This window comes from Dermacentor albipictus, chromosome 6 (genome assembly GCF_038994185.2).
Source record: "Dermacentor albipictus isolate Rhodes 1998 colony chromosome 6, USDA_Dalb.pri_finalv2, whole genome shotgun sequence".
NCBI lineage: Eukaryota > Metazoa > Arthropoda > Arachnida > Ixodida > Ixodidae > Dermacentor > Dermacentor albipictus.
Window position 1 is genome coordinate 21769265 of NC_091826.1, and position 15955 is coordinate 21785219.

A 15955-nucleotide genomic window follows, 5' to 3' on the forward strand; every position below is an offset into this window, starting at 1 on the left:
AGTTTACCGTCTTGTGCGGCCACTACGACGGCGCAATCAAGACGGCTTCATCCGCGCACGTGATGCTGCAGCATCGAACAACCACTGGCGTGTTTGGGAGCCTTATTGTCAGACCTCGTAAATAAGAAGCGAACGAGAAAAAAAAACCAGTCAGTCAAACAAACCAACAAACAAACAAGAAGGTTAGCATCGTGAAAAGACCCGTTCGTCTTTGTGTGTACCGCGGCACCCTCATCGCCCAAAGTCCGTCGTCCTCTATCGTCCCTCACGCTTTCGCTTCGTTTGATTGTTTTTTCTGTTTGTCGAGGCTAATGCGGCGCCTCTCGGACGCGCGCGCCCGTATACGTGTGTATAGGCGCTTCAACCACACGCTCTTCCATTATTTCTAGCTTTCTTTTCTTTCTCTCGCCTTCGTTTTCGCGCGATTGTTATCGACATTAAGATGGACAAGGCGACGTTGTCACCCGAGGCTAGAAAAAAAGAAAGAAGGAAAGACGTGGAATCGCGTTCTCCAAACCAACCGGGGAGCAGAGCGGTTCCCGTGCAGCCGAGCGAGAACGAGCCACTAGTGAAATAAAGAAGCGAATGCATCTCCCGCGAGATGCTCCACGCCTCTCCCGTTTTCACCTTTATTCTCCCGTTTTTGCGCAGACCTCTTTTTCCCTCTTTTCCCTACGAGTTCCAAACATCTTTTCCTTTTTCTCGACGCGTGTTTGCGTGCGCGCGGGTTGCCTTGTTTGTGTTGCAGTGTTTGTGTCGCGACGGTTTTTTTTCCTTCTCTCGGGAAGACGTGTAATACACGAAAAATTGGGGATACTGCTCCCGTTAGGGAACGAGCGGCACTGAAGGGGGAGCAAAGAGGACTGGAGGAAAAAGAAAGGGGCTGCTTTTGCGTTCGGGAAAGGTGAAACAGTCCAGAAAATGGCCGCGGGTTAAAGATGAGAACAAAAAAAAATGCAGCCCTGCCGCAGAACCGACCGAAAGGGGAAAGAAAGGAGGAGGAGGAGTATTAAAGATCGACAGCGAAGAATCTTCCTTTTCTCCCCCTCCCTGCTTGTTTCGTCTTTCTGTCACGTTCTCGCTCTATCTGCGCTCTGGCAGACGACGAAGCGAAAGAGACATAAAACTAGCCATCCCTGTCTCCCTTCTCCTGGGCCTTCGTTCCTAGACAGAATCTTTCGCTCGCCTGCTTCTGCTCGTCGGGTCCTGTATTTATTTCTTCCCCATTTTCTTCCTATCTACTTGAGCCGCCGTGCTCTCTCTTTCCCATAGCTCCCTGCGATCGCGCTCTTCCCGCGGTTCCCTGTCGCGACGTCACGCTCACTTCCCTTTCCACTTACTGCCCCGAGGCGCCGCCCCTCGCGGTTCTTCATTATTTCCCTGCTCCCTCGTCCCTTTTTCCCCTCTCTCTTTTTCCCTTATTTTACCCCGCGCCTGGCCTCCTCGCGTAGCTTGCTGCTTCTTTCATTCCGCTCGCGTTGGTGCCTGCCCTGCCGTTAGCAGCGGTGGCGGCAGCGTTAGTTTCGCTCGATGCAGGCCCGAGACCACTTCTGTTCTCTTCGCCGTGTCGTCTGCTTCTCCCCCCCGCGAGCTTTCCCGCCACTTCTTTTTCTCTTTAGCTGTCGCCTTTTGCCGGTGCGTTCCCGTGGCGCGTGTTTCTTCTGCTCTTGCAGACGGCAGGCCCATTTTCTTGGCGCTTCGACTGTCTTTTGGCGTCGCTCTGCCCCCGAGGCGATGCTTTTGGACCAATCAGGGAAGAGGGAAGCGAGATGGAACGCGGCTGTGGGGATTCTAGGGATCTAGGGAATACTCCCTAGATACGGTGACGGTTTGTTTTCGTTATAGACGGTGTGATAATTATTCGCCTGCTGGACTCATTGTAACAAAACGCGATTCTAGCTCCGGAAAGTGTGAGTCATTGCATGGTGCCTACCGATACTTGTACTTGACACCATGTGACTCTATGCGACAGTTATTTGCACTTAAGTATATCTTGTATGAGAACTCGCGCCTGGCAATGTCTCGACCACCATGTAGTTCTTCTGCGGATCACAATGTCGCGGGTTCGTTTGCTCTGCGGAATATTTTTTTAGGGAAAGGCAGGAACGCCTGCATGCCGAAGTTTAGGTACTCGGCAAATATGAATTTGGAGCGTGCACGAAAGTAACTCTCTTATGCAAGCTTTTGCTTTTGGACGTGGCAACCACGTAAAACACTCGTTATAAAACCTTGCCGCAAGTTGCAGAAACAACGTCGCATGACTGCGCGCATTCTGAAAGCACCGGGAGTCACGTCCCACAATAGACGTGTTTTCTGTCTATTGTCTTTCAGAAACAGTTATAAGTAACAACTGCGGTGATAGCCTTTAGTCTTACTTTAGAAGTCCGTGGTACCTAGATTTTAAGTTTTTTACGTGCCTTGCTTAGATGAACTCGTAAATTTTGTTGGGCTCATCAAGAATGATGCGAAAACAGTCATTTTTCGTGCATGTTGTTTAGCTGCGGATGTTTGAGTCTGTATTTCAGATTAACACTGTAGTGTACAATTCCTGTTTACTGCCAGCTCCTCTTGAATAACGTGCGATTATCCTTGAGGTTTTGCAGCGCTGAAAAAAATCGCTGCTTTAATAGTTATGTATCTTGAAAGTAAACTTCGTATTTTCCTCACAATCGCATAAAAAATGAGTTCGTTAACCTTGCATCAGCATTGCAATTTGCTATCTCATGTTTATCGTAGGAAACGAAAGTATTACAAGCTGCAATAATATAATAAAAATAAATAAAGGGTAATTGCACAAGCTTTGCACTATATATGAATATATAGGCCAGTAATTAAGTAAATAAATAAATACGCTCATGAAATAGTAATTAAATAACTGAATGAATAAATAAATAAATATCCACATGAAAGCTGAACACCGTCGAGAAAATGGGTGGAAGCTGGATTTATTGATGCCGTAGTGTATGCATGGATGTTACTTGAAATATAGTGCAATAAGTCTTAGAAATTAACCTGTGTTGACGAATTTTCTTCTTGTTTTGTGCACCCATGTAATGGAGCCCCTGTGGCTCTCAAAGTCATACTTTTTAGATGCAGTTGAAATCTTTGCAGCCGCTGATCCATTATTGCACAATTTTCTTTCACACTGATGGTATTTATTTTTTCCCTGTGCCACTTTCCTCAACCTGCACAGGTTATTACACTTCAAGAGATTGTTATGAAAAGAGATTTGGTTGATTGCAATATATTAGTTTTGCAGTTTTTTATATCTGGTCTTCCCAATTTCTGTCTTTTTGTTTAAGCAGGTTTTATAAATCTGCCTGGATGCCGGGTTCCATAACGAAAACTGAAAGTGAGCCGAGGACCTGCCTTACTGCATACATGGTGGATACGATCGCTACATTGTCGTAGACACAGAGTATGCATTTGTGGTCGACCACAATTTGGTCCTTTGACATCACGAGCTTTCTGCTACGCTTTCACTTTCAGAACAACTGGGCTATACAAAACATGCTAAAACTGTCATGAATCATGCCGTTCTGCTAGCTGGGCCATGTTGTAGCAAATTTTCTTAGCACTGGCAATGCGACGTTGCAGTTGTTTATTTCAATTTTTTTTTGCTTTCTCACTTAGCACACCAATAGGAGTTAACACGGGAATAGATAAGTATAGTCTTTGACTGTAGCTGTGTCGTATAGCTAAATATTTTTGTTTTCGCAGAATGGAGTCAGTTTGTGACCTCATTTGTGCGATACGTACAGATACGACTTTCTTTCGGCCGATTTTTGATCACTATTACGAGTGCTGGTATACACTTGTGCTTTGCTGACATTTGCTGTGTTTGTTACCGGGTCTCGAACACTTCCAAGCGAAAATTTCTGGATTTCCGTTCCGATGTATATTTCCCTTTATCGCTGTGGGAAACAATCAGATCCAAACTTCAAATTATAATACGCCCTTCTAAGTTTTATCCTGTGAGTACGATTTTGAGGTTGAATAGAAAAAAAACGAACTTTGCGTTCTGCCAAATCCAGTTGCCATTGTACAGCTCCATAATTATCACCACTGGCGAAAAGTGCGTTCTCTGTGTTTGAAAGGATACTTCGTGCTAACAGCTATATCACGAATCTGGGCCGTTAACTCCCTAGCTGTATTCCTCCTCGCCCGATGGCACGGTGTGAAATTATAGAGAAAGGATGTCGCAAAGGCAGAAGCAAGTGCAGAGTATCGGAACACTGTCATCCTTTCGCAACATGGACAAAAAGTGGCCGCGGCAGGCGACATACACATGAAAAGAATTATGGGATACTCTCAAAAGAACCAAAAGGAAAAGAAGTGTGACAGCGGCATTGCGATGTGGCGGTCGTCGAAAGCCAGCCGGCGCAACGGGCTGACAGCGAGAGAATCCGGTGCGCTGGCCGCGCACAAAGGAGAGCGCGCGCCTCGTCCCGGCAAGAAAAAGAACCCAAACAGTAGAGAGAGAGAGAGAGAGGGAGAGAGAGAGAGCATTCGCAGCGATCAAGCGAGCGAGTGCCCCAAAAAGCGCGAGAGAAGCCCGACGTCGAGCGGGTGCCTCGGCCGCCAGGGGGCGCCAGCCGACACACAACAACATGGCGGCGGGTGGAGCGTCGTCGCCCGAAGGCAACACCTTCCCCGCCAGTGACGCTGGCCCCGCCCTCCTGGCGCCCCGGGCGGTGGCGAGGGGAAGGAATGAAAAGCAAAGAAGGAAGCAGCGGCGATGCGTGCGCGGGGCGAGCTGCTTCCGCGGGGAAGACGGATCCCTCCCCTGCGGCGGCGTTTTTCGGGAGGGAAAGGGGGGAGGTTTTTTCCCGAAGGCGGCGCCATGTTGGGGAAAAAGCGACTCTTCTTCTGCCCGCGGCTGCTGAGGAGTCGTCGTCGTCTGCCGCTCTCCCCGTGTGTGTGTGTGCGCGCCATCGTCATCCCCTTCGGGCGCCGGCCACCGGCGCCCTCCAGTCTTTTGCGCCCCCGAGCTGGGCTTCCCCGCCGCGGCGTCTCGAGTGCGTTTTTCCCGCCGGCTCGCTTGCCGGTGCGGGGGCCGCCATTTCTTTCGGCGGCCCTCTTGTGGGCGCTCCGTGTTCCGTTCTTTTTTATTTCCTTACATTTCGCCTTTCGTTTCTTTTTCTTCTTTCTCGCTGCTCCCGGCGGTCGACGTCGTGCCATGGCCCCCTTGGCGCGAGCTTGTTTGCGCGAGAGAGACCTGTGATCGCACCAACGACGTCATTGCGGGGGACCTGCTTTTTCGTTGGCCGTCTGGAAGGCGCGACACGACGATGTCCGACAGTGTCGTCTTCGCTGCGCCATGCCTCGGTGCCCGGAGCTTCGCTTTTCCCGGCGTCCCCCTGCCGCTGCCCGCGCCGTTCGGCGCCCTGCGATCGCGTTTCCGTCTGCGTCTTCGGCGATGCCACGTGCGTGGAGGAGGAGTCCTGGGCTCTCGGAGGCAACCGTCGCGCACCGCGAGTCACCGCTCGACGCGATGGGAGTGACTCGTCGCGACGACTTGCCGCAGCGTTCGTGACGAGCGCCTGGAAGGGCTGAACAACAACCACGCCTGGCCCCATCTGGAACAACGGACTTCGAGCTCACTGGTTTCCGTCTCGATGGTGCCGTGCCGAAGTTCTTAGACTCCGGCTGGTGGCACCCGGAGAGCAACTTTGCGAAGCGCATCGAAGAATCGAGCTCGTCAATACTGTTGAGCGTGACGACCAGGGCAGGGACGACGGGCAGGTCCCCATTATAAAGAGGGGGCAATCCCGCGGTCGAAATCCGCATTTGGGAAAGGCTTGACGACAGCGTGACGTATCGTTAGGACACGCATGATTCTTAGACCCTGGCTTCATCACCCTGCGAGAACTTTATTCGTTTGTGGCGAGCAATAGATCTAAATTGCACAGCAATTTCCTCGGTCTTCTGGTAGCAAATAGCAGCAGCTATTACCGTTTAGGCTTCCTGGCTCGGTGTGACATTGAAACATTGAGAGCTCTTCGAAGACATAAAGACTGCTAAAGCGAAGACGCACGCACGCACGTTGATCGACGCTGCAGTTCTTTTTTTTTTTTCTTTTTAATTCTGGGCTGTGGTTTGTCGATGGAATATCAGCCACGATAAGAACTGCGCGTGCTCGCTCCCCGTGAGAAGCGAATTGTACAGCGGAAAACACGCGAGTCCCTCGTGTCGGGGTACAGTCCAGAACAGAGCACGCAGCAGCGATAGTCTTACGATGAATTGCTGCGCGCATTTGAGGAAACGGGCAATCCTGACAGAGGTCACGTGAGACCATCGAACTGCTACTAAGTCAGCTGGTTCTCCTCTATGTGCATTGCAGTCCAAGGACTTACACGCAGAGCGAGCCCAAGAGTGACGATGGCCAGAGACGTGCCCGTGGACACCGAATGTGACTGTGGAACTTGACCGTCGCTGTCCCTTGTTCGCGCTCGACATCGCTCTCCTTCGCTGTGCGGCTGGGTGGAAAAAGCATGACGTGACAGTTTCTCGAATACCGCGCCGTGCACTGTTGTGAAGAGCTTCCCGCCTCCACCACAGCCGAGCCCCTCGTGTACAGTGGGAGAGAACATCTTGTGCTGTGTAGGGAAGACTGCCGAACGAGTCGCGCGGGCATCCACAGCGCAGGGCCATCCTGCCGAGATGTCCTTCCTCGCCCTGGATTCATGCTCTTGGCAGGTGAGTCGATCAGTTGCCATCTCGCACGCGGAGGTCGTATTTTTTTTTTTGGCCGTTTCGTCTCGCGTTCTCTCCTCCCGTCTTTAACGTCCGTGGCTCCGAAGTGGTGATCTCATCGATATCGCCGCGGGTTGGTGGCGCCCGAGATAGTGGCGAAGGGCCAACGGAATTGAAAGCGTAATGTGACGGTGCACGGAGCACCAGGTGCGGGTTGACATTAAACCAGTCTGCTGCTGCACGGACAGGTCATGAACGGTTGCACTGTTACTGTTATGAACGGTACTGTTAGATCTGAACGGCAGGTCACGAACGCTACTGTTAGATCGAAGTCGCGATGTCATGCGTATAAGCAGTGTGGCGCGATATTCAACGCTTCACTCGGCGTCTCAAAGTCCGCCAGAAATAACTTGTTGTAAAGCGCACCGTTTAAAACAGGTGCTGCCATAAGAAGACCAAGGGGGAAAAGAAAAAAGAAAGCGTTTTCACTCATCTCACGAGAGTGCAGATTACGTTGCCGAGAAGCAGCCTCGACGGCCCTGCGCGGGTCGACGCGAACAGCGATGCCATCTGGTTGACGTCTGAAGAAACGCGATCCTTACGCCTGCAATCGAAAGGTTATCGCTGCTCCGAATCCGCCCTGCAGCGAGCCGCTACGCTTTGATATCTCACATTAAGCAGTCGACGCTCGTTTGCATTGCTGTCTTAAAAATAAAAAGACACGTGTTTTGCAGAGGGTTGTTGTTTGCAAGTTTAAGTAAGCTCGCACGTTGGACGAAGACAGAAAGGTGGACGCAGAACAGGAGCTATACTTACGATCGTTTTACTCGCATACGTAAAAAGGGCGGCGATTGTACTTTGTCCCTACGTCGATGACTTGGGTGATTACTGCAGCCATACCTTCCCGCTCACGCGCGGCGCATGTTCCAATCACCCTGCCAGTGTTTCTTTGAACGAGTGTTGTCTGCTATGAATAATAAAGAGAGAGAGAAGAAAAAACTGGGTAGTTAACTAGCAGATAGCACCTGGTTTGCCAACCAACGCTGTGGCAGGAATAAGCGCGAAGAAAGGGGAAAAAAAAGGAAAAGCATAAGAACAGATACGCGCATGTTGACACAACAGTGTTCACCATACATTCAAAGGTGCTTGCGAAATGCAGTCGTCGTGAGACAGTGTTACGTGTCTCTGGGGGCTTTACCTTGCGCATCTGCGGTCGATCGCCCACGGTCCGATTTCTTCTGAGAACGCTTCGTCGTCTAGTCCGCTTGAAGCAGCACGCGAAGCCTGGCTTTGTCGTCGTCGAAAGCAGGGCAGTGTATATATATATATATATATATATAGAGGAGGATGTGTGTGCTGTGGTCTATAGTTGCATGCAGTAGCAAAAGTTGCTCGAGGTTACAGCGAATCATGCCGGTGCGTATAAACAGTGCAGGCGCTTCGTAGAAGCATTTTCTGCCGCGCGTAACTCATTGCAGCAGGCGCTCTCATAAACGTTGTAGTTGCGTGCATCTGTAGCGGCCGCCCTGCGTCTTTCCCTTCGACTTCGTTCGATGCGCGCGTTTAATTCAACTCGCCAGCATTTCCGCTTTTCGAGGAAAGCGGCCGTTATACACAACAACGACAACTGGCCCTCGCTTGTAATCGTGCCGTAATGGCGTCGCAGGATGCGATTCTTACTTCGCTGTTTTGTTTTGTTGTGCATTAACGGTAGGATAAATGAGAAAGTGGCATATGGAGGACGAGGCTGTATACCAGGTGATACACTGTTAAGAAATATATATAGGCTGCGCCTTCCCCCTCCCCCCGCCCCGCAAGAGCACGCATACACGGACACACTTAAGTCTAGAAAAATAATAAAAGAAAAGTATTTAACAAAACGGTAAATAAACCTAACGGGAGACAGCATATATTTCGGCAGAATGTAGGCGAATGCTTCGATCGCATATACTCACTCAGTATGATATCACTTCAGCATCAGTATGATACTGAAGTATCACTATGACACCAGTACGATATCAGTCACTTCGAGTCCGAATTATACCGGGGCATGCCCACTCAGGCTCGTCGTGTATTCGCTATATATACAGTCGCGCGTCCAATTCCACTCACCGGCCACTCGCTCGCATGCGTAATACGTCCATCCGCAATCGCAGACAAGTCACTCGCGTTTACACACACTCACGTCCATCTCAAGACCACCGTTTTCACTGACAGAGAAAAAAGGTCCTCGGCTGCGCTATACCCTGCGATGCAGGCGAGACCCATGTCCCTGTATACTGTAGGGGTTGAGGACGGACTTCGGGATGAAAACCAAACTTGGGAGTATTTATTTTACATTATATACAGAGAGGTGAGCGTCAAGTAACAGCCGTACAGTCATTACGGGCCGGCAGCAACTCGGACGCTGCGGCCCGCGGCATGAAGTTCGAGAGAGGTGAATCAGGGAATGCTTTGGTCTCTCTGGAATGCTTCTTTTAAACCCTTAGAGGACTGGAAGTCGCGTCATGTTTGGCCAATGGGAGAGTCCGCTCAGATGACGCCATTTTCAGCCAATGGTTGGCGCCCGTATCGCGTTGTCACACCCGGCGGCTCTCTGCGGTCTTGCCTCGCAGACTTGCAATGCGCTTCTTCAAAGGAGGAGAAGTGGGGGCGCTCATGCTCCATTGTCCGAGGGCCCACCTGCTCCCGGTGGTACGGCTCCGCAGTGGTGGCAAATGCCTTCTTCAAAGGCGAAGAGGGGTAGGCTTGGGCCTTCCCGGCACGTCCGGCTGTCACGACGCATTACCGCCGTCTTGGTTTGGCACCCACTTTACTTCCAACAGTGCCGTGCTATCCCCTCGCTTTCTGGAAGAGTCAAGCAGAGAACAGCTACCGGCGGCTTACGAACTTGTTTGCACGTGAACTTGTCTGCTCGAGCGCTCCTCTGGAATGTGCTGCGATTCGATGTGGTCCGGGGGAACTCGAAGTAATCGCAGGAAACAGCTCCATATCTAACAATACACACACTTCGGGGCATCCGAGCTCAAGAACTCCGGAACCTTGGACTCCTCATGCCTGCACCTATATGTATACCGCAACCATCGACCGTGGTCACGTGTGTGCACGACGTGTGCGCATATCATGTGACGTCCTCGGGAACACGTGTACGAAACCGCGGAGACACAGGACTGCCTTATGCCTCGAAGAAGTGTTAAGCGAGGTTGAGCTCACGCGTTCCTTAATTTCGAGTATTTGCGTGTGCGGTTTACAGTGTCTATATTCTAGTAGATGGTGTTTATATGCTTTAACGTCGGTGTAACTCTTATACGGGACTGCTTCAGTGCGTGCCAAAGTGATGCTGTAAGTGTCATCCAAGCGCACTGTTTCGGTCGAAGCGACGCTCACATGCACATCTCCGTTTCATGCGCTATAGCTGTCTCACTGACTTCGGAGCTGCAGGTTTCTGCCCCGTGCGCTTATAAGGTAATTATAATTTCCCATCGTTGTCATATTGTAATGTTGGGATGTTATTTTCTGTGGGTCATCTGGGCGGCGGGGGGCGGGGGATCTCATCTTGTTACGTCCTGTGTACCTTTCCAGGTCAACTATATAGCACTTGCTAGCTTTTGTTGCTGTTAATAGCAGAAAGATTCTGTGTGCCCCCTGTTCTGTGAATGCGTATTCATGTAGGCGTGAGTTTTTTTTTTCTGTATCGTTTTGCCACTAGAATGCTATACTGATATGGATCTTAACAAGCTGTTAGGTATAGGCATCCAGATTTATTTTTGCGTATTATTCTGTATATACAACTTTCCTGTATTAGTAGTCGATTCTGTTCTGAAGAGAAAAAAAAAAAACTACCCGCCGTTGTCGCTTATTGACTTTGGCGTTGCGCTGCTAAGCAGGAGGTCGCGGGATCGAATCGCGCACCGCGGTGGTCGCACCTCGACGGCGGTGAAATGCAAAAACGCCCACGTACCGGGAATTGAGTGGACCTCAAAGAACCCCGGGCGGTCAAAACTGATCCGGAATCCCCCACTACGGCGTGCCTCATAATCAGCGTGGCTACATTGGCCCGTAAAACGCCATATTTTATTTATATTTTTTTTACTCTCAGGAATGCTAATAATGCCGATTGGAGCCACGCGAAACCAGTCAAGAGACTACTTCTAAGCGCAAAGTGCTGTCTGACTTAAACACATTTAGAAATAAAAAAATATATATGCCCTTTCCAGTAGACATCACTAATCGTTAGACGTCCACTCACTCGAACGTGCTTCCATATATACACTTGATTTGACCGCAGATTTTTCTGCGCCTCCAAAGGACTTCTTTATAAGCCGCCGCCTAGTTCCACACAGCTGGATTTTTTTATTGGGTCGTCGCGAATACACAGTCCACCAGGTTGTGCCACCGCGTACCGCCTCGGGGCACTTCAAGCGCACTCTGTGAGTAGAACTGTTTTATGAGCCTGCCTGGTACTCGCTGAAAATTGTTTGCGCCAGAATAACGAAACGCGCAGAACACTATAAACAATCTACGGCGCTTTCGAGAACTTTGAAATGTCTCTCGTGGGGCAGCTCGCAGGCAACAAGACCGGCCTGCGCACTGTACCATGGCTCTCTTAACCCCTTTAGTCAAGAAGCATCACTTATGGAAGCACTCAAGCCTAGGTAAACATACCATTTGATCAAACTTGTATTTTTTTAACGTTATCGACATGAATGTTGGTCGGTGTTTCTTACTTCCTTCTGTCGAAGTTGTCCAGGGTTTCTCGGCACGCTTTTGAGCACAGAATAAGCTTCTTTTCTTTCTTTTGATGTCTTTTTTTGCCCACTGTCAAATAAATGCGCCGAGCTTTAACGTGCATACTAGGTTACTCATGCCCTCTAGCACTGACGGCAATGACGGACGGTGATGCCGTTCCGATGGACCGTTTGGAACCACCGTGGGCTACGTCTTTGATCTCAGTGTTGTCTATAGCAGGACGACACCACGATGGCTCGTCGAAATACTAGGCGGGGCCAAGTGGTCACGTGCTCTCTGCACGCTACTTTCGAGTTATGGCCGAACCCGTATTAGGTGCTTTGGTTCTCTTCGTCATGCCAGGAGCTAATGAAATGTGTAAATCCCGCCCCCTTGCACTGTACGAAAACCAGTTATAAATTGTTTTATTAACTGTATTCAAGGAAAAGTTTGTGCATGTAGGTGTGGCGTCGGTAACTCCTCTTCGACATGATGTATAGGTATACGCTCGCAATGCTCACTACAGAAGCATCGATTAGAAAAAAAAAAAAGAAATCCGTGGGCACCTAAGCACGTCTTACGACTTGTGAATGCGAAAGCATTAACGTCCAATTGAACGCTGCTGAGCGGTCCCTTGAGTTACGGACCCCGCGCGGGCAAGTTAGCGCGTTGAGACGCTTGGCACGTTTTGAATCGGCTTTACCGAGGCGCAGTTAGAGCGTAGGTGAGAGCTTGGCAAATCAGTTCGGCGGAATGCCGCAAGGTGGAGGAAGCGTCGCGGAAGGAAAAAAAAATCGACATCCACCCGTATGTAGCACGGAGCTACAAATGAAACCCACACGGGTTCCTCAGAAACAAAGCTATCGTAGTTTTCCGCGGACGAGAAACGCGCGGGTAACACAGGCTTCCGAGGGCGAGAGTGAGGGTGACGTGACGTGGCGTCGCGGCGGTGCCCTCTCCCCTCACGCAACACCTGGCGCGATACTGTGGCAGCAGGCGCACCCTTTCGCCCGTTGTGCTCCGCCTAGGCGTGCTGATGACGTGGCGTCGCGGTCAATGGGAATTTACCTGCCGTTTCGCAGCCACCGACGATAGACGCCGACGTCTCTCGCTCAATGGGCCAATTGATACATTGGCATCAGAAGCGAAATTCGCAGCGACGTAGTTTCTAAAGTTCGGGCACACACAGTATAAATGTTCTCACAATATAAATGTTCACATAATATCAATTTCTTTTACAAAATATAAATGTTCTTGAGCAGTAGCGAATGAGGTTTCTCTCGAGAGAGCCACATTCCAAGCACAACCCTCGCGTGCAAAGAGCCAGAGAAACAAGAAAACACAAGGAAGCTTAGCATGTAAAGAATATCTGCTACTTCGAAATGACCCGAACGACGATGAAAGCAAGATTAAGAACAGCAATATGTTTGAAACAGTACATTTAATTTAGTAACTTTACGATATCCGTGTGAATGGCATGAAAACGCACACGTCGCTCAATAACAACGCGCGCGGTACACGAATGATAGATGCAGTCGCATTCCGATTTTTGTTCGTGCTGAGAAAACGATTCGAAGGTTGCGGGTTCGGTCTCCACCGGCGACACGTTCGTTCACTATCAGTTCAATTCTCTTCATTATTCTGTACATTTCATTTTGAACCACAAATCTCTAATTACCCCTATGATTTCCTTGGTTTCATTGCCCTGCTGGCTTTGTATGGTCGGGACCAAAAAAAAAAAAAAAAAAAAACTAGAGCCCATCTGTTCCCTTCTCCTCGTACAATCTGAAACTTGGCTTCTTGTGCAGTCCAAAATTTTGTATCAGTTGGCCTTTAAAGGCGAACGAACGAACGAATGAATGAATGAATGAATTTTTCATCCATCGGTGGATCGATCGATAAGCCGGTCGATCATTCTAAGCAGTATTTTGCTACGCCTTTGCCGTTCCATCGACGTCGTTCCTTCCTCGTCATTCTATCATAACCATCTTGTCCTCATTCAATCGTGATTGTTCCGCGCTTGTCATGCCATCGTCTGCATTGTGCCGTCGTCAGACAGTCCCCGTCAGGCACCCGTTGTAACAGCCTCGTCATCATATAATGTCGTGGTCATGCCATCGTCGCCTTTCCTGCTTTGTCATCCCGTTGTCGTCATTCCAGTGTCGTCACGTCATCATCGTCACACACTCGTCATCGTGCCACTGTCCACAAGTCGTCCTCGTTACGCTACCGTCCTTCTACCATCATCATAGAGTTTCTCACTACATTACCTAGAGGGAAATCTGGCGCTGCTGCGCTGTGGTATGCATGGGAATGCCGCTATATTGTGGATTCGGATTGGCATCGTTCTCGTAGAGACAGGACACCTTGAAGACGCGCTTGGCAAGTACCACTCCGTCTGTCACAATGATTCATTTTCTATTAGAACAGCACGTGAAAAGCTGCTTTAGCTTTATTATTACGCGAAAACATGTTTTGTTTAACTATGAGAACTTGTTATTGTGTGTACGACTACATGTTACGTAAAAAGTATCAGCGGGCCGCTAAAGTTGGAGGACAGACGACAAGGTTCCCGCTCGCTTTGAAATAGTTGGTCGTCTGTTCTTGCTTTTCTTCGCTTGGTCATGCATCGTGGGTGAGTAAAGATGTAATATACTTGAACGGAAACATTTTATGAAGATTTTACTTTGAGAACGCGTTATTTGCGTAGCCATATCCACGTTTTAGACGAAGCCTCTTACAACACCAGCCAACACGAGCCTCGCAGACACATATACCGTCATTCCCATGACGGCATGGTGCCCCCTTAAGAAACTCCCATAGACGGTGGCGCCAGATTACCCTCTAGGTGTTATAGTGAGAAACTCCATGACCATCATCATATCAGAACCGCCGTGTCATTGTCGTTGTGCTGTCATGGTCGCACCGCCTGTGTCGTTTCGTTGACGTCACTTCCGCTTAGTCATTCCATCGCCCTCACTGCGTCGTCGCCATGGTGATAGGTGACATTGACAAGCGAGCGCCATCGCAAAGATGGGCCGATACGGGCAACAGTGTCCCGTCGCATGTTGCCGAAGCAACGGAACTCTCGGAAAGACCACTGCGCATTTTGAAAACAAACGTGGTTTAACAACGAAATGTGTCACTACATTGTCAATTGCTTGAACGCTAATCGCATTTCCGTATAGACATGCATCGTGAGATGGGTTCTGCCATAATTTTTTTTTCTAATGGCACAGATCAACGGGCTGTCGATAGAACACGTGGAACGTGAAGAGCGGGTCTACGTAGACGGCCACAAACAGTTAGCGAAAAGCAAGAAAGGCATTGTTATAGTCACGTGCGCCGACCACGAAGGGATAATCCGGAGGGGGACGATTTATTTATCCCACGCTGCTTTGTGGCCGCGAGCAGACGGGATTTCGATTGCGCATCCGATTGTTGTCGCCCACGGATGATCTCCGTTTGCCGATCTGTGGTTTCCGCTGAGAAAAGGGCGTGCTCCATTTCTTTATCTTTTTTTTCTCGCTCGTTCATTCATTCCTGTCTTCCCCGTTTGGTTTGTTTCTAGTACCTCTCTCTCTCTCTCGCTCTCTTTTGTTCGTCATTCCGCTTCTTCTCTATGGGCACTTTTGCTGCGCGTGGCATCTCGCGGTTGCGACCTCTTTCATATAGGTTGTAACCGACCGGCCCGCCTAATCCTTTTGCGAATCATTGGTGGTGCGCCCGTAATCCCCAATCTCCCTCGTTTCATCCCCTCCATTCCGGGACCGCTTGTGCTTTTGACGTCTGCTCTCCGCTCGTTCCCTTCTGACAAGGGAACGAGCGGAGAGCAGACGTCACCAGATTCCCTGTTTCTTTTTTTTTCTCTTGTGCCTATCATTCGTATTCGTCTGCTCACAAACTGTACCCGTCTCTGTCCTGTCGATCTGTTTAGTTGACTGCTCGCAAACGTTTCCAGCGCATCCGTCGTCTTTTGTACCCACGTCCATCAAATAATGGCCACGTTAGTGTGCCGTTGTGGCGATCGGGAAATTGTGCATGCCGCCTGCGTCTGCCGGCACAGCGTCAGTAGCTGTGCATTGCAGGAACGCCAGGCGACGCCGAAACAATTGTCTGCCACGGATACGCAGGAGACTTGAATTGGAGTTCGCTCTACGTATGGTCGAAATTGGCTAACAGCAAGGAAAGTCTGGCAGTGGGCGGAACTAAAGTACACTATAACTGACGAGTCTTTTATAGAACTCGGCATTGATCATGACTAATGTTTAGTTTCATACTGCACACTATCATCATAATCATACTACCACTACTCTGTCCTCTCATTCATTCATTCATTCATTCATTCATTCATTCATTCATGGGCTTATGATCGTATGCTAGGCACCGAAATAACGCGAGAAAGCATGACAAGACCACACGATCCTGTGTCCCCAACTTAGGCACACGCCCTCGGGCTGTGTGCCGGTAATGCGGCTGGTTCTAAAACACACGCAGTTCTCTCGTCCCACAGTCTACTGCGGGTAACTCA

At 49.7% G+C, this 15955-nt stretch overlaps 1 protein-coding gene across 2 annotated transcripts in view; it reads left to right on the forward strand.

The window, feature by feature from the left end:
* Nucleotides 1-6200: 6200 nt before the first annotated feature.
* Nucleotides 6201-15955, forward strand: part of TfAP-2 (transcription factor AP-2) — a 302474-nt gene continuing 292719 nt past the window's right edge. The window contains exon 1 of one of the 2 annotated variants that reach the window (XM_070540084.1): nucleotides 6201-6699. In XM_070540084.1, coding sequence (XP_070396185.1) covers nucleotides 6664-6699 — 36 coding nt within the window. In that variant the 5' untranslated portion in view covers nucleotides 6201-6663. The remainder of the gene's footprint in view (nucleotides 6700-15955) is intronic. The other variant, XM_070540086.1, reaches the window with a different exon arrangement.